Source organism: Cygnus atratus, chromosome 4 (assembly GCF_013377495.2).
Source record: "Cygnus atratus isolate AKBS03 ecotype Queensland, Australia chromosome 4, CAtr_DNAZoo_HiC_assembly, whole genome shotgun sequence".
In the NCBI taxonomy this organism is placed as follows: Eukaryota; Metazoa; Chordata; class Aves; order Anseriformes; family Anatidae; genus Cygnus; species Cygnus atratus.
In genome coordinates, this window is record NC_066365.1 from 6,440,089 (window position 1) to 6,466,043 (window position 25,955).

At 42.0% G+C, this 25,955-nt stretch overlaps 1 protein-coding gene across 4 annotated transcripts; it reads left to right on the plus strand.

The window, feature by feature from the left end:
• Positions 1–117: 117 nt before the first annotated feature.
• On the plus strand, positions 118–22,136 carry UBE2D3 (ubiquitin conjugating enzyme E2 D3). Of its 4 annotated transcripts, none has more exons than XM_050710505.1 (8): positions 289–523; positions 13,066–13,141; positions 14,024–14,087; positions 14,173–14,204; positions 16,679–16,756; positions 17,594–17,699; positions 19,065–19,158; positions 20,803–22,136. In XM_050710505.1, coding segments are annotated over exons 3-8 (357 nt in total). In that variant the 5' UTR covers positions 289–523; positions 13,066–13,141; positions 14,024–14,086; the 3' UTR covers positions 20,849–22,136. The 4 variants fall into 4 exon arrangements, with proteins under 4 accessions (XP_035395728.1, XP_050566462.1, XP_035395720.1 ...); XM_035539818.2 differs by lacking the exon at positions 289–523 and adding an exon at positions 11,036–11,079; XM_035539835.2 differs by lacking the exon at positions 13,066–13,141 and having other exon boundaries at positions 118–523.
• Positions 22,137–25,955: the final 3,819 nt, after the last annotated feature.

Sequence of the window (25,955 nt, forward strand, 5' to 3'; positions counted from 1 at the left end):
GGGCGAACTCTCGCGAGACCACCCCCGCGGGCGGGGGCGGGGAGCGAGCGCCTCGGCAGCCCCGCCCCTCCCCGCCTCTCGCCGTGCGCCGCGCGTCGCCCCGCCCGCGGGGCGGAGCCACCGGGGAAGGCCCCGCCCCCTCCCGCCCCCTCCCCTCCCGTCCCCTCCTGGCGGCCGGGCCTGGCTCAGCGGCGGCGGTGCGCGGCCGGGCTCTGCGCTCGGTGTTGGGCGGGCGGCGCCTCGCGGCTCCCTCCTCGTCCTCCTCCTCCCCGTCCCCGGCCTCCTCCCGGCGCACGGCCCCGCTGCCCGCAGGCAGCCCCGGCTCCGGGCGCTCCATCTCGGGCGCCCCCCTCGGCCGCTTCCGGAGGAAGGAGCGGCGCGGCTGCCCCCTCCCCCTCCCCGCCTTCCTCCTCCTCCTCCTTCTCCTCCTCCTCCTCGCTCCGGACTCACCGCGGCGCACGGACGGGCCCGGCGGCGGCGGCGGCGGCACTCGCACACAATGGCGCTGAAACGCATCAACAAGGTGAGGAGGCCGTTCCCTAGGCCATGCCCCCTCCCCACCCTCCCCTTTTAATTAATTATTATTATTAACCTTTTCTTTTTTGGGGGGTGGCGGCTGCGCCACACCGGCTTCCCCTCGGCGACCGGGGCTGGGGGGGGGGCGGGCACCCAGCACGGCTAGGACCGGGGTTGGGGGGGTGGGGTGAACCCAGCCCGGCTCGGCCCGGAGCTGTGGGGATCCCGGCCCGGCTCGGCCCGACCCGGCCGGCTCCGAGGCGAGGCAGCAGCGGCGGGGCCGCCCCGGTGTCAGCCCTGCCCGGGGCTCCCTGGGGCCGGGGAGCTGCGCCCCGCTCTCTGCCCGGCTCCCTTCCCCCCCCCCCCGCGGCGCGGAACTTGTTCCCCGCATCGTAAGATGGCGGCGGGGCCCCGCCGGGCCGGGCCCTTGCCGGGCTCCCGCAGCCCGGGGAGGCTCCGCTGCGGCTCCCTCCGAGCCCCTCTCACCCCCACCCCCCGCCGGCCTCGCCCCGGCTCCCCGCGGAAGCGCCGGGCCCCGGCTCTGCGCCGTTGCACAATCGTGGCCGGGCGGAGCGGCTTTCGCAGCGCGCTCGGGAAGGAAAAAAAAAAAAAAAAAAAAAAAACGAAAAAAAAAAAGGCGGAGGTGAGGGAAGTTTAAAGCGCTGCCCGCTGACGGGAAGGGCCCCTCGGCACGCCGGCTGCTTCAGCGCTGCCTCCCGGGAGCGATCGCGGCCCCCGCAGCCCGGCCCCCCCCGGTGCCCTCGGCAAGATGGCAGAAAGTCGGCGTGTCCCGGCACCTCGGGGCGCCCCGGGGGCCTGCTGCCTTCCACGGCCCCGCCGTGGGCTCGATCTCCCTCCCCGGCCGTGCTTCCGGGGCTGTTTCGGTCGGAGCGAGCCGCTTCGTCAGGCGTGCGTCGGTGGATGGCTCCCTGTTAGCTCGGGAAACACAAAACGTGTTGTGGGGTCGTGTGGCCAAGTGGATCGTCCTCAGATCGCAAAACGATCCCTTTCGAATACGCCATCAGGACTTGTTCCCCTGTGTTGAGCGGGTGATATCACTTGGGTTGAAGCACGGCTAGGATACTCCCTGGTATGCTTTGTCATCAACTCATGCTTATGAAACGCAGCCGGGCGCTGCAGGTAAGAATTTATTGTTAAAACCAGCGGATTGTTATTATGTAGAGGGAGGGTTTGCCTCCCTTCAACTATCGGGCTGACGGTCGAAGCCTTGAAACGATTCATCATAACTTTTGAATCGATAAGTCATCCGCCTGACTTCACGGTTTGGGCCTGTTGTGTGCGGTCTCCGGGCCTGTATTAATCCTTGTGCTCTATGGCAGCGTGTAGCAGCGAGCTTCTTCCCTCACCCGGTTCTGGAGTTTAGGATTGGTGGTTGTTTGTTTTTTTTTTGTTGTTGTCGTTCTTTTTTTTTTTTTTTAAGGGTGCTATTTTTAATCTATTTCATCACCCTGCTACAAGATACGCTTCCAAATTCACATGGGGTTTACAGTTTCGATTTTGTTTTTGCTGACCAGGAAAGTCAAAATGGTGATGTGCAGCCAGACTGAAACCAGTGCTTGTGAGGTGCTTTCTCCTGAAGCACGGTTTCTGATAAAAGCATTTACTCAGATTGAGGCTGAAATCCAAAAATAGGAGGACCAATTTTATGACGAGGCTGTTTTGAATTTGGATTTTAATCTTACCGACCTGTAAAGCCAGGGAATGGCACTCTGTCACTGGTGATCTGGGATCCCCCGTCTTCCAATAGTAAGGTCACAGATCAGACCTTGAAACTCTGCTTCCTCGCAGTACGTAGTTGGCACTAGATCAGAGCAGGCTAAAGAGAGACCAGGACCTCACAACATTGTAATCACATGTAGCTGGTTTAGTCTGACTCGTGGCATTACCTGTCAGGGCTGGAACTCAATTGTCTTGTGCAGCTGATGACATCCCAAACATACTGGAAAGGTGTTTTCAGGGTCTTTGACCCACTTCTTCTTTATGGACTAGTGTTCTGAGTAAAATAAAATCCTTCATTATACATGGCAAATCAGACTCAGATGGCGTTAGTGTGTGTAAATGTAATCTGAAGTATGTAGCACCTTCAGAGTGCTGCTGCCCCCCACTTAAAGCCTAACTAGCAAAGTCTGCTTTCTGACTTGGAAACGAAAGCACATGAGTGCTCGTGTGTTGTGCGTTGCGTTACCTGCTTCTGGAACATGCTGTATTAAGCTCTTCCAGCTGAAGGAGCCGTCAGGTACACAGCCAGTCCCAGAAAGATGACGTTATGCTGGATCTCATCCTCACATCTGTGCCATCTGCCCTGAGGGTGGCCTGCATTCGGTTGGCAAAACTCGGCTTTATTGACACGGCTCGCTTTGCAAAAGAGTGGCAGTTGTTTTATTATACCAATAAACTGCTTTTGCCATGGAATAATGGGAAACAGCTAAAATTAAGACGTAGGTTCCTTTCCTGAGGATGATGACTTTTTTTCCCCAAATAAGCACAAGGGCAGTGGAACAAATGAGCATCTGTTTATGAGCTTGTATGTAAATGCTCGATGCATGCTCGTTGCACGTTGTCTCAGTCTGAAGCGTTGAGCGGTAGCTGCTAAATGTGCATCCCATAATCGCTGCAGCGCTGGCACTTGGGTTCGAATGGCATCACGTCTCTGTCGAGGAGAAACTTTCACATTGGAGTACGGGGCTGGGAGTGCGTAAAACGGGTAAAACTCAGGGAGATGACGTCATTGGCAGGCATCCGTTTTATCACTGCTGTATACATCCGTTAGGGTGAAGTGGTATGAAAGGCCTAAAAATAGAATAAATACAGGAGGTGGGGATGTGTGTATGGAATGTCTCATCTGTGAAATCCTTAGGAAAACTTGTGCCTGTCGTGTTTCATGTCCATTTGGTTAAACACGGTGCAAGCCAGCATCATGATGTCAGGGGGTGTTGTTAGGAAAAATTAAGTGGAGCAGGCATCCTGGAAGCTGAAGGCTGAAGGTGGCAAAACCTTTTACTGCTACGTAAGTACAGATAGGAGGCTCCTGTTGGTAGGAGTAGAGTGGAGACTAAATAACAATTTTCCTCAAGGTTGTAGCCTCCAGCACTATTCCTAGATGTATATTTAATTGCAACTACACTCCCCCCACTGCCCTCCTCTAAATGCTTAAAATAAGAAATGCTACAAACGCTGGAGGCATTCATAATATTTTTAGGAGATTGGATGCAATGTGCAAGGATGAAGGCAGCATGAAAATTTGCATCACTTGAACCAAAGGTGTAACTTGCGTAGAGGTGATTCAATTGAAATGTTATAAAACCTACTTGTTACATTCATTTGAAATTACCACTAGTTTGTTTTCAGCTTAGGACAAAAAATTAAAAGTGAGCCTAACGAGAAAAGCTAACTGTTTGGAATTAAGCTTTGCTGTATGAAACCTACATTACTTTATTTTTGCAGGCCGTCTTAATTTGCTGGGCTCATTCAAAATCATTAAATACCTTGAAGTTAGGTGATTGATCTTGCACTTTGAGTGAATGTCTAGAAATAAGTCTGAATTTGTTTAGGGGCTCAGGAAGTTGAGATGGATTAGCTGATGAAATGCAGTTGTAAGATTAGTTTAAATGCTTTAAACATTTGTGAATGCACTCTGTGTGTTGCGTTACCTTTTTAATACCTCTGTTAATTCACCTCAGCCTGTCCAGGGGTACTCAAAATAGATAAGTCTTGTGTCAAGTAGGTAACGCCATGTGGCCTTGGTGGTTAGAAGGGTCATGGGTAGCCAGAGGGCAGTGGGGGATTTTGAGTCATGACATTTCAGGATGGAGCGTTTGGGAGGAGAGAGTGTTGAACACCTTCGGTGTTTTATTTGAGAAACAGAACAAAATTACTCAGCATCACCTGGAAGCTGTCATCGCTTAAATTCTGTTTAGGATTCAGCTTACTTGAATAGTCAGAAGTGACATTTATCCTACAAACTGAATGTTAGTAAAATGGAAATAATGCTTCTTAATTGGGTAGGTTTGACAGCCACATTCAAGTACAGCGCTTCCTATGAAGGCCCTGAGTGTGCTCTAAGAACTGGTCAATTTTTTTTTTTTAAGAGTGGAAAATGAATGCTTCCGTACCTAGGAAGTTTAAGCTGCAGGAACTTGAAGGTTTCTCCCATTAATTGGGCTCTGCGCTTGTGAAACAAGTTGCTGGTCAGCGTAGGTCTTTAAGTGTGTGCACTGGAATCGGGGTTGTAATCTCGCTTAGGTAATTTACAGAACTTCGGGGATCAATAGTCCATTAGATGAGTACTTCTTGCATACCTTAAAAACAGACTTCTCTGGTATGTTGAAGGATTTGGGTGGGATAATGCACCGGGTAAAAGGTTGTCTAGCCAGCGTTTTCTTTACGATCATTCTAGCTTTTAAAGATCTGTTTTTTGAAAGTAAGCCAACGCTTTTGGTATTATTCCCTACACGAGTTTCTTCTTCTGCAGGAGAGCCGATGCACAGCTCTGCAAAATGAGCTCCCTTCAGCTGCCTCCCCGCTCTCTGAGCAGCTCCGAAGCGCTAATGCCTTCCTTCGCGCTGCTACGTGGACGGGTGGCCGGGGGGGGGATACAAACAGCTGTAGCAACAGCTGCTGAACGCGCAGCAGTGAACTGCCTCCTGCCAAAGGCATCTCTGTGCCTTGCGGAGGCCACCTCCAGCCTGGCATGCTCCCCTGCTGGCGGGTGTCTTCCCAGCGGACCTGGGTTGAGCTGCGTAAGGAGGGAGAGAGGATGGAGGTCCTTGGCCTCGTCTGAGATGTGGGGTGGCGGCTGGTAAGGAGCAGTGGAAGGGGTAGCGCCTCTGTGTAATTCGGATTAGGGTGTCGATACACAATGTCAGATAAATCTTTCTGCTGCAGATAGGACGGTTTTTGCTGCTTTAACTGCCTGCCCTCTGTTCTCCTGTGGGTCCCTCCCTGTGCATCAGAGCTGGCAGGTGGGAACACATGCCTAGTGCTCCAACATTCGGGCTGGTACCCCAGTATAAGCTGACTTTGGTTGGTAGTTCAGGCTAACACACTATGCATTGAAACGGCTGAGTTACAGGCATGTGTTTTCTCCTGTGACTGACATGCTGTAGGAATCGGCCGGTACAACGTGCAGGAAGAAATAAACTAGCCAGGGTAAGAAATGAGAGCAGCTGTGATAATGTATATAGGAGCACAGTCAGTAGTGCGTTCTTAAACATAATTGTTTCTGTCAAGTTGGCTTTAACGGTAGAGAGCCTTAGATGATGTTGAGTTGCACAAGCTGGATAATTTTGGGAACTTCTTGAACCTACATTTAATCCTTCAAACTCTAAACGGGAACTACTGAAGGCTCTCTTTCCTTTTTTTTTTTTTTTTTTTTTTTTTTAAGAAATATTTTAAAACAAAACTTTCTCTTCAGTGGACTTTTTATGGGGCACTGATCCGTTACGTTAAATGTGGTAGGTTGTGCGAGGGAAGCCATGCAAAAAATTAGTTAAAATTACATTCACAAGTTTAAATTAGCGTTTATGCCTTTGGCAACTATTCATCAAACACTTGAGTGTAGACAGGGTTTACTGAAAAATGGGCATTGCAGGATTCAGGACTGAAAGCTAAATGGAAAGGATTTTTTTTAAACATTGTTCAGTGCATTCGTATCAAAAGTTAGCTTCAATATTAAAATTTTGATTATAGGAAGCCTTTGTTCTGAACCTTGTTCCTGTAAGATGCATGATAGGTTAGGCATCTTCAAGGTCTCACTATAATTGTGATAATTTTTATTCTGGTTTTAAGAAAGAGAAGGGAGGATTTCAGGCTGCTTTGCAAATGTTAGGGCCTAGCACAAACAAAAAAAAAAAAAGGAAGGAGACGAAAGTTTAATCCTTTCCCTGAGCATCTGGCCACCAGAGCTTGAGGCTGAACTGAGGGCGGATGCTCGAGTGGTGTAGGTCAATGTTGGTGGAGGGGGGCACAAGGACTGCTAAGCACTCGGCTGATTTTATGGGGAGTTTTCTCTCCGACCTGGGCTTAGGTTGGCCAGGTGCTCATCGCTTCCGTCATCTTCAGATTCCTGGTAAACACGAGTGCCCTGCTCTAAGGCTGTGTTTCCCAACCTTTGCTCGCCTATCCGAGTAATTATGCCAGCCAGTACTGTAAATCGGATGACTGCAAACTTTGTTTTTCCTTTTGGACTTGGTTTTAATTTGTCCTTTCCCTGAGTAGCAGAGGAGAATCTCCTGAACGATGATTTGCCAGATAGACAATGCCCCCCTTCTGTTCCCCCACTTCAATGTGGTGGTCGCGGTCTGTTTATAAATACTCTTTTAAACGCTGCTTGTTTGTTTTTTGTTTGTTTGTTTTTCCTCTTCTGCTCTTAAAGACCCTTCTGGACACCAATATTCTCTAGGTAGCTGAGGTGAAACTGAACAGTACGAGCATCTGCAGTTCACCTCGGGAACAGCTTGGGAATTTTTTTACGTCGTTGGCTCAGCGTGAGCTGATTTTGTGCCTAACTGTACCTAATCCTACAGCCCTCCGTTCTGCATCCCTGCCACTAGCTGTTCTGAACACAGGTCCATTGTGAAGGGTGGCTGTGCACAATAGCATAATATGGTAGCGTAATGGTACAGCTGTAGATAAGATAGTGTAATCACTGTCGTGGCTGTGACCGCAGGGGCACGACCGTGGAATATACCCATATGGTATATTTCAGCTGCTTTCGCCTTCGTCTTGGGATTCATAAGCAAGGAGTGGTCTGGCCTAGGGTGCCTCACTTTGAATATAGTTTTTTAGTTTTTGTTTTTCCAAGTGTATCATTTTGAGTTTATGTTGAATTTAATCTGCCCCTTCCTTCCGCAGCCGTTCTGTTTCAGTTAGCTGTGTACATCTCACTTCTCTTGTGGACAGTTTCCACTGCGTACCTTCGTGTCTGAGTGCTGCTCTGGTTGCAGAACTGATGATCTGTGGTTCTCACAGGGGAAGCTTGTAAGTGAAAGTATGTCGAGTTTCAGGATCCAGCACTCAGAAGCTTGGGAATGGCAGAATTAAAACCCCCAGTTATCACTGAACGAACAGGAAGTTAACCCAAACTTCACACCACACTTTTCCCTTCAGAATATTTTAGGCAGTGTTCAGCCTTCATCCTGTGCTGATGTGCATTTGTGTTTTAGTAACCGTGTTATTTTCAGAGAATGGTAGTTGTTGTAATAGCCCAGAATTCGTGTGTGTAAAGCAGTCAGATTTTATTCGTCTTGAGTAAGACAGCTGCTGTGGGTTTTGGTTACTTGTGGGGAAACAAGCCATATTTCCGAGTCCAAAGCACAACTGTAGGAGTTGCTGCCACCTTTTTCGAGTTTGTTCTGAATGCCTTTTTGGTGAGTGACCTCCTTTTCCAGTCAGATCTGTCCAGCTACAGGGGTGAGCTCTGGGAAAGGCTGGAGTAGAATAGAGTGATATTTTAGCTGTTGTAACAGTGAAATTTGCTGGAAACCATTACCTACATTGTACACCTTCCAAATTTCAGAACAGGTGAGAAGAGCTGTAGACAATAGCCCCTTTCACAGAGGTCTCGGTATTGAAAGGTAGGTTCTCTGGCAAGATAGCATGTAGTCATCCGAGTAGTTTGCATCAGTCTAGGCACACAAAGTGACTTAATTACAGCTCCACAGCAGTTTGGCATTTCCTTCGACTGCTAGGTTTAAAACCTGGATACTTCAATGTCCGTTTTTTAATACGTCATCATGATATCGTTGCTAGACATTGTAAAACCTAGATGCAGTGGGTAGCCTGAAAGCTTTTATACCACGGAGATGACATCCTGAAGATTAGAACAAGCGAAATGATCAAGATGCAGATGATCCCAAGTCTTACATTCCTGGCCATAGTAGCTTGGGTTTGTTAAGAAGCGCTCTGCTCTCTGGCCCTTGGTTTTCTGTAAACAACAGCCTACATTCTTCTGTATTATGCACTGTCATTATACGTAGTTTGTATCCATATTTTTAAGCGTTAGCCATAAGGTCCGTTTGTTTCAAATTGACAGTTTTCTGTTGGTTACGCTTGTGTGTTGTGCCAGTGTTGTCTTATTCAGCTTAAAAATCCACAGACTCTTTTTTTCAAATGGTTATTTTCTGCTTCCAGGGATAATTAATTTTCATGCTGAAACGAATGTTGCAGATGCAGGTGTGTGGGATAAAGCAGTAGTTCTTTGCTGGCTGACACTTCTTAATCTTCAAACAGGCTTAAATGTTCTTCCCCTCCCTTTATAGCTGCTTCCAATCCTTTCTTTTTTAAAGCTGTTTTCAGCTGTGAGCTAATGAGTAAAGACTAATGGAGTGAATTTTTGGATGCTTAGTTATTTGAGCTGTCCTGTTTATGACAGACTATATTAGACAAGCACTCAAATGCTGTTTTTTTTTTGGCTTAGTGATTTTGTTTTGTTATGTGTGGTGTTTCTTTTCTTTTAGGCTTCTGATTTAACTGCATATCACCTTTCCCTCCCTCCAGTGTAGAACAAGTCAGTGTCTGGAAACTTAAAGCAAATAAACTTCATTCTTTTCATTGTGCTCTCTTGACTAGAAACCAGCAAGCTGCAATTTATGATTTTAACAAGTAATCGTGTTACGAACCAATATTAAATCTAGCTATGCATTTATGCCTGTGAAGATGAGTGATGTTCTGCCACTCTGTATTTAAGTCAGCTGCTACTATCATTAAAAATAAGCCCTGGCTATTTCCAGCTTAAACTAGAAAAATGTAGCAGTGGAGCTGCAGGGAACATGAATTCTGAGAAATGGGAAGCAAAGGAGCTGCTGCCACTGACAGCTCTGCTCGGTGCCTTGAAAGAAGGCAGCTTGCCTGGGCAGCAGGCTGCCGTTTGCTACTGGGTTTGCTGAGGCCTGGAAACGTGAAGAAGTGCTGTGAAGAACTGTGAGGAGAGCAACTAGTTGCCTTCAGTACTTCCCTTCGTGGTCCTGCTCATGTGTATTTGGATGAGGCATCCTTCGTCATTCTTTAAATGTTCTTCACCCTTCAGATGACTGCTGTAATCTTTCTAAACAGCTGGCAGGGAGGAATTGTTTGAGGGTTCTTTAGCAGCTTTTCTGTCAGGAAAAAAACAAAAGGCACTTGGTGGTTTATAATATTGCCCAGGATCAGAGTCCTGCATTCACAGTCACATGCCAAGGTTTCACTTCATCAGTTGAAGCATGTACTATATATTCTGTTAGTTATGATTACGTATGTGCAAAACAAGCATTTAGCTTCTTAAACTATATCTGTCTTGAAGTTACTGGTTTATTTTTTGGCTAGCGTTTTGCTGAATTCACAGAGAGGAGACAGATGAGCCAAGAATACATCTGTTTTTCCACAAAAACTACATGTACCGCATACTTGATGTGAACCTGGCGGCATACCGTGGTGCTGAATTTGTGTTGAAGCAGGTTGGTCTGTTGTAGGAGCAGGTATAGTGGCTGCACTTCCAGTTCTCTACCGGTTTTCCAAAACTGGTGCAAAGATGGACCTGCATGCCTTCCTCTGCGTGCTTCATTGCTGTTGTCCTCTGACGGCAGCGTTGGTCCTCGGCCCTTAAATAGTGCTTAAATCTGTAAAATGCCGGGTGACTAATCCACCCGGTGGCGAGGTAGGCACTATCACGACTTTATATTTGGAAACTGGGGCACAGGAATGGTGATACGCCGGAGCTGTACCGGAAACCTGCGGCAGAGCCAGAGCCTGGGAGTCACGGTTGTAATTCGAGACTAATCTGTCCCAATAGGCGTGCAGCACATCGCTCTGAACCCAGCTTGGTGCGGTCGGTTCTGTGCGAAGTCCTGGGAATTTGCTTCTTGGGAATGCTTTTTCTTTTTCCTAAGCCACCTGTAAAATGAAAAGCTACAGCAGCTGACTCCAGGAAAGCGTGGGCTCTACTTTGGGCATTTTTAAGGAAGTTTGGGATGTAGCTTGGGATCCTTTGACAGAAGAAAGCACTGCGGAGACTGACTGGGAACAAGAAGGAGCAAAGGTGGAGGGACTGCAGCACAAGCAGCATGAAGCCCTTATGCTTAGATACTTTACAGAACAGTGCCGGGGACTTGTTTTTTTTACCGTTTTACTTAAATTCTAACAAACTTCACACGGTCTTACCTTCTTGGTAAGAAATGGTGAAAGCAGGGGAACAATTCTGAGCTGACTTCTATCAGCCCATGGCAATTACCAAGCTTAGTTCTGCTTCTAGAAATACTTTCAGATGCAACATTTGCCTGGTAGCAATCAAGATCAGCTATTCTATAAGCTAAGAAGGCAAGTCTGTTTTTCCGCCGCTGACTTGGGGGGGAGGCTCCTCCCTTTCCTTGCATGAAATGCTTCAGCTGCGCTCCGAATGTCACAGCCCATATGCCTCTGCTTGCCGAGTTTCCAGTTATTCCAGTTCGCCCCTTGGATTCAGCAGCAGGCGCTTTTTGAAGCCACACGGAGAACTTTCTGCTCCCTGTCTGCGAAGAAAAGCCTCCCTCCTTTTGTGTAGATGCCGAGTGTCACACGGTTAACGGCGAGGTAAAAATAGACCCGGTGTTACAGTAAGCAGGAAGAACCTGCCCGTGTTTGTTTGGCCCCTGCCTCTGTTCTTCCCCAGCATTTTAAACTCTGCTGAAACAAAGAGCTTTGCTACAAATTTTACTCCTCTGACTGCAATAGCAAAGGGTGCAAGAAGAGAATTGAAGAATGGGTGCTGCCTCTCCTGTGTTTCTGACTAGTGGGTAAATCACTTGTGCTGTGGCTGAAGCGCTGGGTGGTGGATCGGGTGCTCCTAGCCTTACCTATAGTTTGAATTGCTTTGTTTAGTACCATCAGGGTTTTTATACTTAAGTGTTTTGGGCCAGACAAAACTTCAGCCCCTTAGCTCATTGAAGTCACTGCTTGCTTGTTCTCCAGGCTAGTTTAAATGTTTCAGAGAGGTAACTCTCTATGGACGTATATTTTGAGTCTGGATGACCAGAATATTAAAACTCATATGTTTCAGCTTGTACACTATTCTTAATGTTACTGACACCTTTTTTCTTTTTTTACCCATGATTTTTTTCACTGGGACTTCTTAAATATTTTTCTTACACTTGAAATTCTACTTATTTGCCTTTCCTTCTTGGATTATTGACATACTCTTGTTAATTTTTTTTCCTGACATGTTAAAATACCTTATTTGTCAACTGTTTTTTATCGTGAGTACTGACTTCTTGTTTCTCTGAAGATCGTAGTACCTTTAGAGGAGCTCTCAAGGCTGTTGCACATATCTTCAACAGTACGCTTTTATGCTGGTCTTCTCTTGCCCTTCTTCATACTACTCATTTTAATAATTTTGATAAACTGCATGAAGAGCCTTTTCATACTTCTTAGTCCCCATGACAATTTTCCAAAAATAGGATCCAATCTTCTTCCCTGATTAAATCAAATAATCCAGTAATAACTACACAGCTACATTAAAATACAAACACTTGTCCTTCTGCTCATTCTATTGCTACAATTTACTTTAAGGGACAAAAAATCCAGTGGAACTTCTTGCTTCCAGGTATTGGAAATAATTGACTGATCATTCTTGTAATGGAAAGGCTTTTAGATGAGAAGTAAGCCTGATTAACAGGACTTTTTGATTTGCCAAGTGCAGGAACTGGGGACCCTGAAAATTAAAAAAACAAAACAAAACAACAAAAAAAACCACTTTCAATCTGAAAGTTCTTTCACATTTCTTCTTTGCCTTTACATGAGTGATACCAGTCTAACTTAGCAAATCTACTGAACAATATATGGACCTAATAAGTGATATTTACTTGCAGAAATAAGGATTTCACAGGGAACACCAGTAATAGGTGGGGAGTGCTATATGGTAGAGGAATGCCCTGTAAAGAGATGTACTGTGGTCTGGAAAGAGCCGTTCTCCGCCCTTGAAAGTAACAGCAGCAGTGAAATGGACCATAATAGTAATTTCACTGTGCTATTGCTTTTGAAAACTGGTACAATTCAAATTTGCAGTATAGTCTCATTCCAGTGCAAAAGTCAGATCTGGTTAACTGGGAAGGTGATGAAAATTGGCCTGTGTAGGGTGGTGAAATGAGGGTCTAAAAACCTGTGTGCTCAAGGACTTCTAAAAACGAAGGGTTTTTATATATAACCTATGGACTTCTACACGTTGAAATAGTGTTCTCTTCTCTTTCTGTGTTTGCAAGAACAAAGGTGTTCAAGCTCCAAGTAATGTATTTTTCTTCTCGTTTTGCGTTGGCTTACATATACTACATTTTTATCAACTGTGGAATTTGTCAAATGCAGAGGATATACATCAGGCTCTTCCTAGGCTGAGTTGTTAGCTGTCTGGTCCAAATGTGCATATTTCCAGCATAACAGGGATGCCTGGGTTTCTTAAATGTCTGAGAATGTAATGGAAAGTTCTTGTTTTAGTGGCTTGTGTGGACTTGTAGTAAAATAACTTGTGTGCGACTGTTAATATATGGGAGAGGAACTGAAGATTTTCCCCTTTCTTGTGACTTCTAGATGCCTTGACAAGTGCAGATTTATAGAAGTTCCTGAAGCCATTTTTAGATTCAAAACTGAGCAGGGAAGAAGGAAGGTATCTCTTACATTCTTCAACTGAAAGCATACATTTCATTTTAAAGGACACCATCCAATCAAGTAAACTGCAGAGTGTTTAAACAAATTAATGATGTGTTTGAGTGATTCATCACCAGAATCTTGATCCTAGACAAGGAATCCTCCATTCTAAGTTTCTGTTTTCATTCCCCCTGTAACAGGGAGGGAGGGGACTGGTTTCTGCATTTCAGTTAATTCAGAATTTTAAAGGCATAATTATCATAAATATAAAGTTTAAAATTAAAAAATGCAGATATTTTGCCTGGTTCCAATACTTACCAGCTTTCTTGTCTTCTTTAATATATACAAGATTTATACACAAGATTTATCTCTGCTGGAGGTAGTGGAGAAAAAGAAACTGAGTTTCTGGCATTGTTCTGTTCTTGTTGTCATCGTTTTGAATTTTAGTACCGGATTTTATACACTTCATGCTTCTTATGCCATGAAGACTGACTTATCAGTAGCTTTCTCAATTCCAGCTTAAGGCTTCTCTAGCTAAGACTTGATCATTAAAAATCTTGATCAGAAACTGGTTAGACTTAGCCCTCTTCAGGCTGTGTCCTCCTGTTGTCTCTGTCCCTTCTCCAGCAGGGTTGTCTTGACAGGAACAAAAAGTAATGACATTTATTTGGAAAAGCAGTCCTTGTAACTGTTCAGCTTCATAGCCAGTTTTGGGAATCGTCATCTTTTACAAAGATGTTTCTGATACTGATCTGTTGGCGCTAATAGTTGTTACTGTATGTTCTTCTGTGTTTGTTTATGGAAAAACTGTTAAAGTTTTTTGTTGGATATCAAGTGAAAATGGCTGTTGAATTCATTAGTGTTCCCTCTCTGAACAGATTTTTTTCTTTTTTTTTTAAAGGAACTTAGTGACTTAGCCCGTGATCCTCCAGCACAGTGTTCAGCAGGTCCCGTTGGAGATGACAGTAAGTAATCTTAAGTTTTATGTTTTGCTCTACTAACTCAAAGCATACCATGCCTAGATAATAATGCGGAGTTTTTCTTTTGTAGTGTTTCATTGGCAAGCCACAATTATGGGACCTGTAAGTATTCTAATTCTTGTGATGTAATATTGAACTAGTAGTTCTGATTCAGGAAGAACTTGTGTGTTTTTTTGTTTTGCTTTGCTTTTTTTCAACTCCCATTATCAGGCTTTAGCTCTAGAGATACTCTTTACAGTAACACAGAATGAAGGAGGGAAAAAAAATGAGTCTGATTATTGCATTGCTGTGATGTTTTACCAGGACATGTATTTGAGCTGAAATAATCTCTAGAACAATGTAAGCTGTTATCACTTTACTTAGAAACTTTGTGTTTAACTGTTTCTGCTATTTGAATCTAGCGTGGATTTTGCTTGTAGTAAGAGCTCATCCTGGTTTTAGTAATTACTTGGGTTGCTTTTGTGGAGATTTTGGAGCAGATGAGGGAATCTATTTGATCTAGTGTCATGTACTGAGATCTTGAGTGCTTTTGGGAGTAGAGGGTAAGTCACTGAAATGTGAGGTTCCGGTTATGACTGAAGAGAAGAGTGTGTGTTAAATGTACGGCACATATCTGAAACCTGAACAAGGCCATTTCCGTGTTAAAGAAGGCAAATGTTTCCATTTATGCTTTTAGTGAAGACAAACACTTGACATCTGGAGTTCTCAGGGCTGATTATTTATATTTAGGAAACAAAACGTTTTGTAACTTGAGGAGTCCAATACGAGATGCCAGTAGGTCTGGAGCCCCTAAGTGATGCTTCTGGTGAGGCTACAGAGCAGGAATTAAATATTGGTGATGCAGCATCGCCCAGACTCTCTCTATATATATCTGCAAGTAGGGTTTAAGTAGATCACTGAAAGTTTGTGTATTAGAGGTTCACCTGACTGGAAAAATGGCTTTCTGTTCCCAAGTCCCTGGTCCTCATTGATTGTAACTAGGTGTCTCAAAGATAAAATTGTTTAACAGCTGTATTCATGTTTGAAATACAAGGTATTTTCTGTGCTGTACTGAGTTTGATTTTATGTGTCCGTGGGGTTGTAAGGTATTAAAACATCAGTCAAATTTAAAAATGGGATTATTATTTTTAGCTGCTTCTTCTGGTTCAACAATGTACAGCTCCTTTCTTTCCCCATGTGGTTTTTGTGGTGCCAGTCAAAAAGGCCTGCTTTCCTGTTTCAAAACCAGGCCTTGGAAATATCCTGACAGTGTGGTGTTAGTAGCTCTAGTGCTCCCGTGGTGTTGCTTAGTGCCTTTAATAAAAGACGAGGGTTGCAGTACCCAATCATTTAGCATTCCCCTTCTGCAATATAATATTATACAGGCTGTGATTTTCTTCGTAAGATGTAAGGGTGCTTGCATTAGTTTATCTTCAGTTTTAACAGATTCTGGGAGGAGTTTGCTCCTGCAATTGCTAAAATGCATCCTCACGGAGTATTCCTTGACCAACTGCAAGAAGTTACATCTTTTTTGCTAGGTTTCAGGTAGAGATTGCGTAGGATATGCCCTACGTGTTTCCAGGTTTCAGTCCCTTGTCTTGTGTTGCAGAATTTAATTTGCTGTTATTTAGCTAAGAAAGATTTATTTTCGGCTTACATTGGTGAGATGTTCTTACAAGGAATACGAAGATTGAATTTACAAATAATTCAGAAGTGTACTCTGTCTCAGATACATTTTTCATAGCCATGAGCGTGGAATTAAGAGTGTTGTAGTCTTCAGGTTAAACAACAAAATATTTGCTTCATCTTGGAAATTTAATTGTAGTTTCAAGTAAAAACTTCTTACGTATTTCTTCTTGTAATTAGTAACATAGGCAGTCCATATTTAGTCTTTAGTCACCACGTTTATCCCATGCTTCCTATCAGCTTTTTCCAAAAATCCAAATGTTGTTTTACTGCTAATAGTTAAAGCCTGAGTGAATTATCCCTTTAGCTATTTCTATGGGGCAGGGGAACGTATTCCCCCTATATCTGATCATGGTGAATTTTTATTAGAGAAAGGGAGGAAGGATTCACTTCAATCTTGATGTTTTTTCTTTTTCTGTGCCCCCCACCCCGAGGAACAAGGAGCTAGCTGTGTATTGGTAGGTTTTTTGGAGGGCTAAGCAACACCTAGGCGAAGGATAGAACTTAGAGGGAGGCCCTTGGCCACTATCAAGTTGGGTGGTGATAACAAATAAGCTCCAAATGCAGAACTTCACATTTTTGAACTTGTTAGAGAGGACTTCCACTCTGTTACCATTACTTCTTGGAGCCACCTCAGAGAGGCTTGGATGCTTTTGTCACATTGCCCCGTTCAGATTGGTAGAGAAGTTTTCTCTGAAGTATCAACTCAGAGGTCCATCCAGAAAGTGACCTGTGTCTGTTCAGTATCACTCACCTGAGGAAGTAGTAATTGAGTTTTTACTGTGTCCATTACATTGGTGGAATAAACAGTTTGGTCACTTAAATAAGTTTCATTATTTAAAAGCAATATTTTCAATGAAATTTGTCCTAATAAAGATGGTAATAGGAGAATTATTTGTTTACTTTGGCAGAATGACAGTCCATATCAGGGTGGTGTATTCTTCTTGACAATTCACTTTCCTACAGACTACCCTTTCAAACCACCTAAGGTAAGTATTGATTTCTCATTTGTGATATTAGCACTCTTTAAGGAACCAAATACAGGACAGAAAATGCCAACATCTGTGTTCAAATATTGTCAAGGTCTCGCTTCTTTCATGTGCTTACAATATCTTATATGCCTTCCTATCACCAAAATGAGTGTGTTGGCATATATTCTTAGGAGCAAATTCATACATGTGAATTCTGATTGTCTTGGAATTATGTTTGTTTTTATTTCTGTTTTTCTTGATTGTTAGGAAAACTCAATAGATTTGTGCTATTGTAACAGAATTCTTGCGAAGGGGGCTGTCAGGTCTCTCAGTACAGCTGTTTGGGTTCTGTAAAAATGTGACCCCATGGACAGAGATTAATTTACTGAGTGCCTGAAATCAGAGGTGATAGTACCTGTTAGAATTTGGCAGTAGTTACAAAATAAGACAAGCAGCTAGTAAAACTACAACAAAAGCCTGTCTTCCAAATTTCAGGCAATGTGAAGGTGCACACTGGCAGTAACTATAATTTTTGATATTCTTTAGCCCTGCGATGGCTGTGTTGCCATGGTTCAAACACTTGTGTTAAGTGTCTTCATCATGGTGCAGACACCTGTGATTAAATTGCAGCTTCCTACTTGCCCTCTCTCTGTTTGAAGTAGAATGCCTGGTTGTTGGAAATGGAGAGGTTGTGGCTCGGCTGCTTTTCCATGAATCCGCGATGGAGTAGAACTGCTTAATTCTTTTCTTTCAGAGCAAAAGGAGTTGACTAATAGCTTGACTGAAGAGAGAGGGTGACATCATTGTGGCTATAAACCGAAACACGTTCTTAGTATTGTTTTTTTGTTGTTGCAGGTTGCATTTACAACAAGAATCTATCATCCAAATATTAACAGTAATGGCAGCATTTGTCTCGATATTCTAAGATCACAGTGGTCTCCTGCTTTAACTATTTCTAAAGGTAACTTTTGTGAAGGAGAAATGTTTCCATCTGGTGTTGAATACTGTGCTTTTAGCTTTGATTGTCTTGAGCTTCTGCCCATCTCTTGAATTTTCCCTTACTCAATCTAGCCTGTGTTTTTGCCAATTTGATAATAATATCTTACGGCATTTTTTAATGGAAGTTTGTTTTTTCAAATACCTTCTGCTACATGGCTGTAGCAGCCAACCTTATCTGGCTGCTTATTTGCTCCGGTATTCATGGAGAGCTTACTAGCTTGGTCCTAGAGCAAACCGCCAGCATTTGGACTGAAGCAGGCCTGTGAAACTACCTAAGGCTGAGGAATTGCCTGTTTGCTGTTTTCCATGTAAAAATACTCTTGCATATCAATTTGAAGATGACTTCCGTTTTTAGTAGTGAAGTCTTCATGTTGTTGGTTGTTTTTTTTACCGAGTCTGTCCAGAATTCCATGGAAAATTATATTGGCACATGGCTGCGGTAAACAAAAGAAAATGGTTGTTGATACATGTTGCTTTTTGCTGCCCTGCCCTGGCATTGTATTACATTAACTTCCTGAACTCAGCTTACTGATTATATACTTCAAGATAAGTTGATGTTGTCCTGCAATACGAGCTTTGTTGCTTTCTTCATTTTAGTATAGTAAATAACATTTAATTCTCAAATGTTTTCATGATGATCAAATTTTGTTTTTCCTCGAAGCTGCTGGTCACTGTGGCTTCAAAATGATCCATCAAAGTGCTGCTTTGTCCATAGAACCTGTAATTCCTGTCTGTGTGAGGAGTAGGCTTGTGATCTGAATGTGGATTCCCTACATTTTAATGTTGTTACTATGTTTTTCTTTTAAAGCGGCTGTGAGAGTAGAGGATGCAGACTTTCCAGCTGCCCGCAGGAGCGTTACTCCTTTACTTATAACATATGTAGTTTAATCAATGCAGATCAGGGTATACCATCTTACATACTACAGAGAAAAAATTCAGCCCGATCAAAAATAAATAAATAAATGCTGGTTTTAATAATTAAAATTATCAAATATGCTGGTCATTAGAATGCATAATAATATGCTTTAGTTGCCTGCTACCTTGCATCATAATGCAGGGGAGAAACAACAGTGCTGTTCTCATGTATGCTTACTGAACGTTGTGAGTATTGGGAAATAGTTCTTAGGAACTTTTAACTTATTCTGTGGGGTTTTTCTTGTTGTTTTTGTTTTTTAATTTCAAGTGGGCTACAAAATTATTTTGGCCATGTGTCAGGAAAAGGTTATTTGGACTCTCTAGTGTGCTGACGTGCTAATGCAGAGAACTGTGCTCCATTGTTTCCAAGATCATTGCTCCTGTTTTGCTATTGAGAATTTTTTTTTTACAGTTCTCTTATCCATTTGTTCACTGTTATGTGATCCAAATCCAGATGACCCGCTAGTGCCAGAGATTGCACGTATCTATAAAACAGACAGAGACAAGTAAGTACGGAGTTGCATAAGACCAATATTTTAACAAACTTCATGAAGAGTGCTTTGTCAGACTGCAATTGTATTGAGTGAGCCTTTTGTGAAAATCTGGGATGGAGAGAAGTTGTGTGTCAAGTACCTATTCTTGGTAGTGCATAACTTAAAAACAACGAGGCTTAGTATCTTTGAAGTTCAGGGGGAAGGAAACTTCATCTTTTTCCCAAAGTGTGACAATATTTGAAAGTACGTGTTGCCCATTTATTGGCTTACTATGCATAAATAGGATATATTTAGATTGAGGAAAAGACAGCTTTGTTATTTCAGTGCTTTTTTCTTTTTAGAAGCAGCCTGGACTTTAATTTTGGAGCTCCCCTTGAAAAAGGCTTTGTAACTTTTTTTCCTATCTGTGTTGAAACAACTGTTTTTGTTCCTTACGTGTTTTTAACATTTTGCACAGATAGCTATATGAAGTAGCCCTTGTTTGTTATATATATATGTGTGTACATATATATATATATATATATTAATGCTAAATATACTTGTCCAATTAGGTACAATAGGTTAGCAAGAGAGTGGACAGAGAAATACGCTATGCTGTAGGGTAAGAATATCTGCACATTATGGTGCATTTAACAAAATGGAGGCTTGTCAGCACTTGAGTGCTGCATGCTTTAAGGCACTGGATTAACTAACAGATAATGGATGTACCAGTTACTGAACCTGAATATTTAACAGCTTGTTCTGTGGTTAGTGTGAAATGTATTGGCTAGTTACTTTCTCACAGATACCGCTCTTGCATGGTGGGGGGAAAAAAAAAGATAGTATGAAATAATTACCAAGGTTGAGCGAGCTTGTCATCCTGTTCTGGTAAGTATTTACACACATTTTGCCAGAATTTCATTAAAAGTGATGCCCTGGAAGCAATACTTTGTAATCAGACCACATGCATGAATTTGGACAATCCAAATTTCAACTGTTCATTATTCAGTAGTGTCCATCTTCTACATCTAAGCTAGGAAAATGTATGGGGATTATGTTCTGCTTGTATAGTTGAAAATTAACTTCTTACTGACAAGCATGGAGTTAAGTATAAACTAATTCAGCTCAATTCCTGTGGAAGTAGTGTACATAAAGATATTACGATCTTTTTTAAAAAAATGTTTCAGTGATGTGTTCATGTGGAAAGAGAATATTAAGTATGAAGAAAGTTAACTGTTGTTTTACTCTAAAATGAGAATTTTGACATAAATTCTGTATCCAATGATATTATTAACCAAGTAATCTTTACTTATGGCATGTGATCCCCTGTAATCTTTATCTAAGAACAATATTTAAACAAAACGCTCCCCTTGCCCCTCCTACTCCAAGTGGTCTCTGTTTCTTCCCCTTGGGTAGTTTTTCACAGGAGGTTTCTAGCAAATCTGCTTGCCTTGAAGCCAAACTGTTTCAAATAAACTTAAGAACACCCTGGTTAGTCTAGGGAGGGATTTTTTCAAGTTTTTTTTTTTTTCAGTTTAACTAAATGTTATTACAGAAAGACTTCTGTTAGTGTGAAGAGATTAGGGAGATGGGAATAACTTAATACCTGATCGTTAACCTTCTAGGAAATTGTTATTTTCGTGATGGCACTAACTCAGTTCCTGTTGTTCTTTGCAGGTACAACAGAATATCTCGGGAATGGACTCAGAAGTATGCCATGTGATGCTACCTTAAAGTCAGAATAACCTGCATTATAGCTGGAATAAACTTTAAATTACTGTTCCTTTTTTGATTTTCTTATCCGGCTGCTCCCCTATCAGACCTCATCTTTTTTATTTTTTTGTTTACCTCCTTCCATTCATGCACATGCTCATCTGAGAAGACTTTAGTTCTTCCAGCTTTGGACAATAACTGCTTTTAGAATCTGTAAAGTAGTTACACAAGAACGATTGCCCAAGATTCTGAATATTTTTTTTTAATGGAGCATGTGTATTATGTGGCCAATGTCTTCATTCTAACTTGGTTATGAGATTAAAAAACAAACATTCCTCACTGCTCTAACAGATACTGAAGATACCACCTGAAAGGGGGGAGGGGAGATGGATGTTCAGTTTTCACCCATCAAAGAAGTAACTTCGCTGTAGCAACATCCATCTTGTTCCAAACCTTCCAGTGTTAGAGAACTGAGGTTTTATTATATATTTTTGCTCATAACTGATGTGTCTGGAGAATTGGTACTGAATCTATAGCATCAGCAGAACAGAAAATGTGATGTATCTTATGCATGTCAATAAAGGAATGACCAGTTCTTGTTTTACAGAGAATGGAAATTGGAAGTCAAACATCCCTTGTATTCCAAAATAGGGTCTAAGAACATTTTTGTAATTCATTTAAATTTTGTTAGGAGGCTTGGAGCTATTAGTTAATCTGTCTTCCAAAACACTGTTTAATATAGCACTGAATAAATGATGCAAGTTGTCAATGGATGAGTGATCAACTAATAGCTCTACTAGTAATTGATTTATTTTCTTCAATAAAGTTGCATAAACCAATGAGTTAGCTGCCTGGATTAATCAATATGGGAAACAAAATCTTTTGTAAAAGCAAAGCTGGTTTTTGTATATACTGTTGGGATTTGCCTCATTGTTTAACATCAAATAATGATGTGAAGTTCAATAGAGTGAATCTTTTGCCATTTTCAGTTATAATGCTCAGTCTGTTGCAGGTTGACACATTGTTCGGCCTGATGTATGCAGAATTAATAAGCTAACCTAGTAGTGTAGCCTTAGTAGTGTGCTACACATGGTGCTGGGAGCCCAGCGTTCAAGGATGGACTGGGGACCCAGCAGATCTGAAGTGGTGTATTGTGGAGACACTTCCTGATGCACCTGTGTTTGCTGACTGAGAACCTTTTTCTTCACCTTGTACACTTGACAGCTGAAAGATCTTAATGTGGGAGTAATGATGAGGCAAAAAAAAATATAAAATAAAGTACTGTTTTGATGTGGGAATTGTCATGAGGCTGTGTTGAAGTGACTTTACTATGTGGGATGTTCGTTACCGTTGAAAAGGACTTGTTCAGCCATGCTGCCATTTACATTAATGACTATTTTAATGCAACAGACACTTTCCTCATGTCAGGTGACTAAACGTGAATAAAGACTCATTGCTATTGGATTTTTGTTCTACAAGAAACATTGTCTTGTGCCATTAGTTTATCTTTGCAGCAACAAGGGCATTATTAAACATCCGGCTCTCCTCTTTCCTGCCCTCTTCATATTTTTCCTTGTTTAATTTTTTTGGTCTCCATTCTTAACATCCATAGCTTCATTTTCTGTAGTCCTGTACTATCAGTTTATTGTGCATCTGTGACTTCACACTGGCACCACTTTTGCACTGCTTATAGTTATGTACATTCTGATTCCTTGTCCCCACATGGATGTGGAAAGCTAGATGTAAAATAAATGTTAAACCTTAATTTTTATAAAAATTTGCACATGTAGTTTGGACATGGTTTGTTCTGGTTTTAAAATATGAGAGTGAACTAGTTGGCTTGAAGTTAAGAAACTTGGGCTGTATTTAACAGTGCATGCCTCACTGAAATGATGTGTTTGTAGATTTGTTGATGAAGCTGCAGTTCATGCAGCATTTCTGCCATGCTAACCAAAGGATTTTACTTGCACCGTTTTGCTGGAATTGGATATACTTGAAATACAGCTGCCAATAGCATTGCTACTGAGGTGAAAGCTTATATTTTTAAGCTGGTGAACATGTTGTTCTTACCTTTTGGGGAATTGTGTTAATCTAATGCTTATTGCTTTGTCTTGGAGCCATAGCCACTGAAATCACCTATGTGGTCAACTAGGAAGGTGTTCTGTGAGATGTAAGGCACCGGACTTTGTAAAACTAAAAGGGGTGTGGATGAGGGAGGGTGAAGGAAGGGGAAGATAGTAAAATATTACATGGAAGTGTTCTTTGGACCACTATGTATTTCTCTTGTACTTCTGTGATGGTACTTCTGTGGTAATTTTCTGTAACTGGAAAACATGTTTTTTGATGAAAAAATGATGGGTGAATTGTAGATGTTATAACTCCGTGCCGGAGGTCATGCTAAGACTTAAATCTTATGTTTGTGAGGTGACATAGCAAGTGTTTTCTACTTGAAGTGGTCCTGGGTAGCATCACACGCAGGCTGTCTGTGGAAGTTGTGTTTGGGCCTCACTCTTGAAGGAGGCAGGGGGCTTGAGGGAAGAAGCTGGTTAGTGTGGGCCTGTGAGGAGATGAAAGAAGTTAAGAGCTTCTACCAAAACAGAAAGGTTAATTAGTGATTACCTCAATGAGTAATCTACCTACTGAAAGTCTAGGAAGTACATAGTAGGTCTTGATTTTAGTGAAACATACGGAGGAACAAACAATTTGAACTTCTGAAAACTGAAGGTTGTGGAAAGCATTGAAGTGAGTTGCCCTGTCCAGTTCTTAATTAAAAGACTTATTTTAGGATGATAAATACGATAATAGCTTCATAATGCAGGAACTAGGTTCACCCTAAAGTCTTGAAATGGAAATCTAAATTTTTAAATGGCTTTTATTTGAGGGTATTCATAGAAAACAAGTTAAGCCAAGGTACTTAAGTTTAAAAGCATGTAACAAGGAAAGAAAGTTGTACATCAGTGTTCTTTTTTTTTTTTTGAAGAGTTCTTGCTATGTTTAAATGGAGTTTGAATTTGACAACATGGCTCCAGTCAGTTACTCAAATTTTACTTGAAAAACTTTTAGTGATTTCAAGCATATTCCTGAGTCTTCTCAGAGTTGCAGAAAAATTTGATCTGTAAAATTGATTAGAGAGGTTCGTTTTCTTTCCCTGTGTATTGTTGCATACAGCATCTTTGTCTGTCTTGGTTGAAAATGAGTGTAAGTACATTTTTACATGTTTGTATAAAAACATGTAGTTGCACCTTGCATGGTTTATTTTATACAAAGATTGTAGATGTTAGCTCTGAAACAAAAGTCTGGTTTTAAGCAGACCACGACAGTGAGGTTTGATTTCAGAGGAGGGATGGAACTGCAGCCTGGCAAATGATTAAAAGACAACAGGTTAATATATAAGTGTGCAGACATACTGTTAGATTTGATAACTGCTTATGTAAAAAAGAAATAGCGTTAACAAAAAGAATTTAATGACTTAAGCAGTCACAAGCAGAAGCAGTCTAAATAACTTATTGTATTATTTTTTGCAACCTCCATTTGTTGTTCTCTAGTAATTTTACTTCAAATTCTTCATTGTTCAAAAAAAGTCTTAAAAGCATCGTAATCTGAAGCAGATTCAATAGGTACATCAGATGTGTGGCTAGTGATTCAAAGGAAATCTCCAGACTGCAAGTCCTTAATAACGCTTAACACATGGTAAAAGCCGGAATGCAGCTGAAGATTTCTTGCTGTGTTTATAGGCGTTAGAACATCAAAAATAAAAAAGCATTTAATTTTTATCCATTAAGACTAGGGAAGCAAAGGGAACTGTCTCCTTTAGTGAGTTAAGTGAAGCAAATTGGCACAAGAACAATGAAATGAGAGAAATAATCCATGATCAATAAAGGATCTTAAGGTATAAAGGTTTCATTAGAACATAGACTATACTGTAATCCCCAGAGCCTGAACAATCCCCCGACCCCCCCCCCCCCCAAAAAAAAAAAAAAAAAGCAAAAACAACCCCCCTGCTGCTGGTAGGAATAACCTGCTTGTTTTGTGCTCTGTGGTTCTTGGTGTAATTGAAAGGATGGTATTTTACCCCAGTGCCTTTAACACAAACCTAGAATAGAAATAAGTTGGAGAAGTGTTGGATTCTGACCTCAATAGGCGATTGCTTGTTTAAATGGTAGTTGAAATTATGGCTAAAGTATTTAGAGTATAAGGCTGAGGGCTTATCCACTGGGAACAGTGCAGGGGCAATGCAGAGAAAGGATGGTAAAGCAGGAAAAAAAACTGCGGAAATGTAACGAGAAGATACATAAGGTAAAGATGTGCTGCCCATGTTACTGTGAGGTGAAAATGTGTTGCTGTCAGAACTCAGCGGGATGTAGGGTAAAGTCCACTGGCTTCAAAATAACCTGCAATAAGATAGCTGGTAAGTTGTTACTTTAAGTGTCCAAGTTAGCCTGCTGAAGAATGCCAGTGCAGACCTGTCTTAGTAAGAATAACTCAGGGTGTAGACAGATGAGCTGTTGCAGGTGTGTATGCAATAGTTCACAAGCTGCTGTCTTTTTTATTATTCCTCCCTCTCTCCTGTCCATTGGGAAAGCTTGACTGGGAGAATTCAATGTTGTATGCAAGCAGGCAAGCTTTTATATGAGGGAAGGAAGCTTCATCAGGAGACCTGTAACATTGATCAGAATGTGTTTTTCGACAACAGTTTCTGCAAGGTTGCTTTTGACTGATCCTTGATCTGTGGTTGTACCTGATTAATAGGGGGGCACTGAGTGGGATAATTTAATTTGTGCTGAGGAAAAGAGAAGCTGATGCTTGTTTCTAAATCAAGCCTTTTTCTTTTTTTTTTCTGACCAGAGTAAGCCTCAGCATTTCTTACCTTACAACATTTGATTCAAGTCTGAAAGAAAACCGCACTCATGTAGTCATGAGTCCTGTCTTGAGTTTTAAGGCAACTTTCTGGAATGTGACTTTACTTTTTATTGCACAGCCCAGGCCCTATTGCCATCTAAGTCAGGAACTGCAAGGTGCAATCTTGTGTACAGAGCTTAGCATGAGTATATAACCGTTTCCTCCTGACAGACTTGTGAAGGTGAATAGCAAAGATGTGTCATAGCTTTGGCATTTAG

Bases quoted from the DNA above. Each gene is read 5' to 3' on its own strand.
- UBE2D3 (XM_035539818.2), top strand. From the start codon at position 11,051: ATGCCGAGTGTCACACGGTTAACGGCGAG. The intron at 11,080-13,065 runs GTAAAAATAGAC...TGTGACTTCTAG, and splicing joins GTCACACGGTTAACGGCGAG to ATGCCTTGACAAGTGCAGAT. The intron at 17,700-19,064 runs GTAACTTTTGTG...TTTTTTTTACAG, and splicing joins TGCTTTAACTATTTCTAAAG to TTCTCTTATCCATTTGTTCA.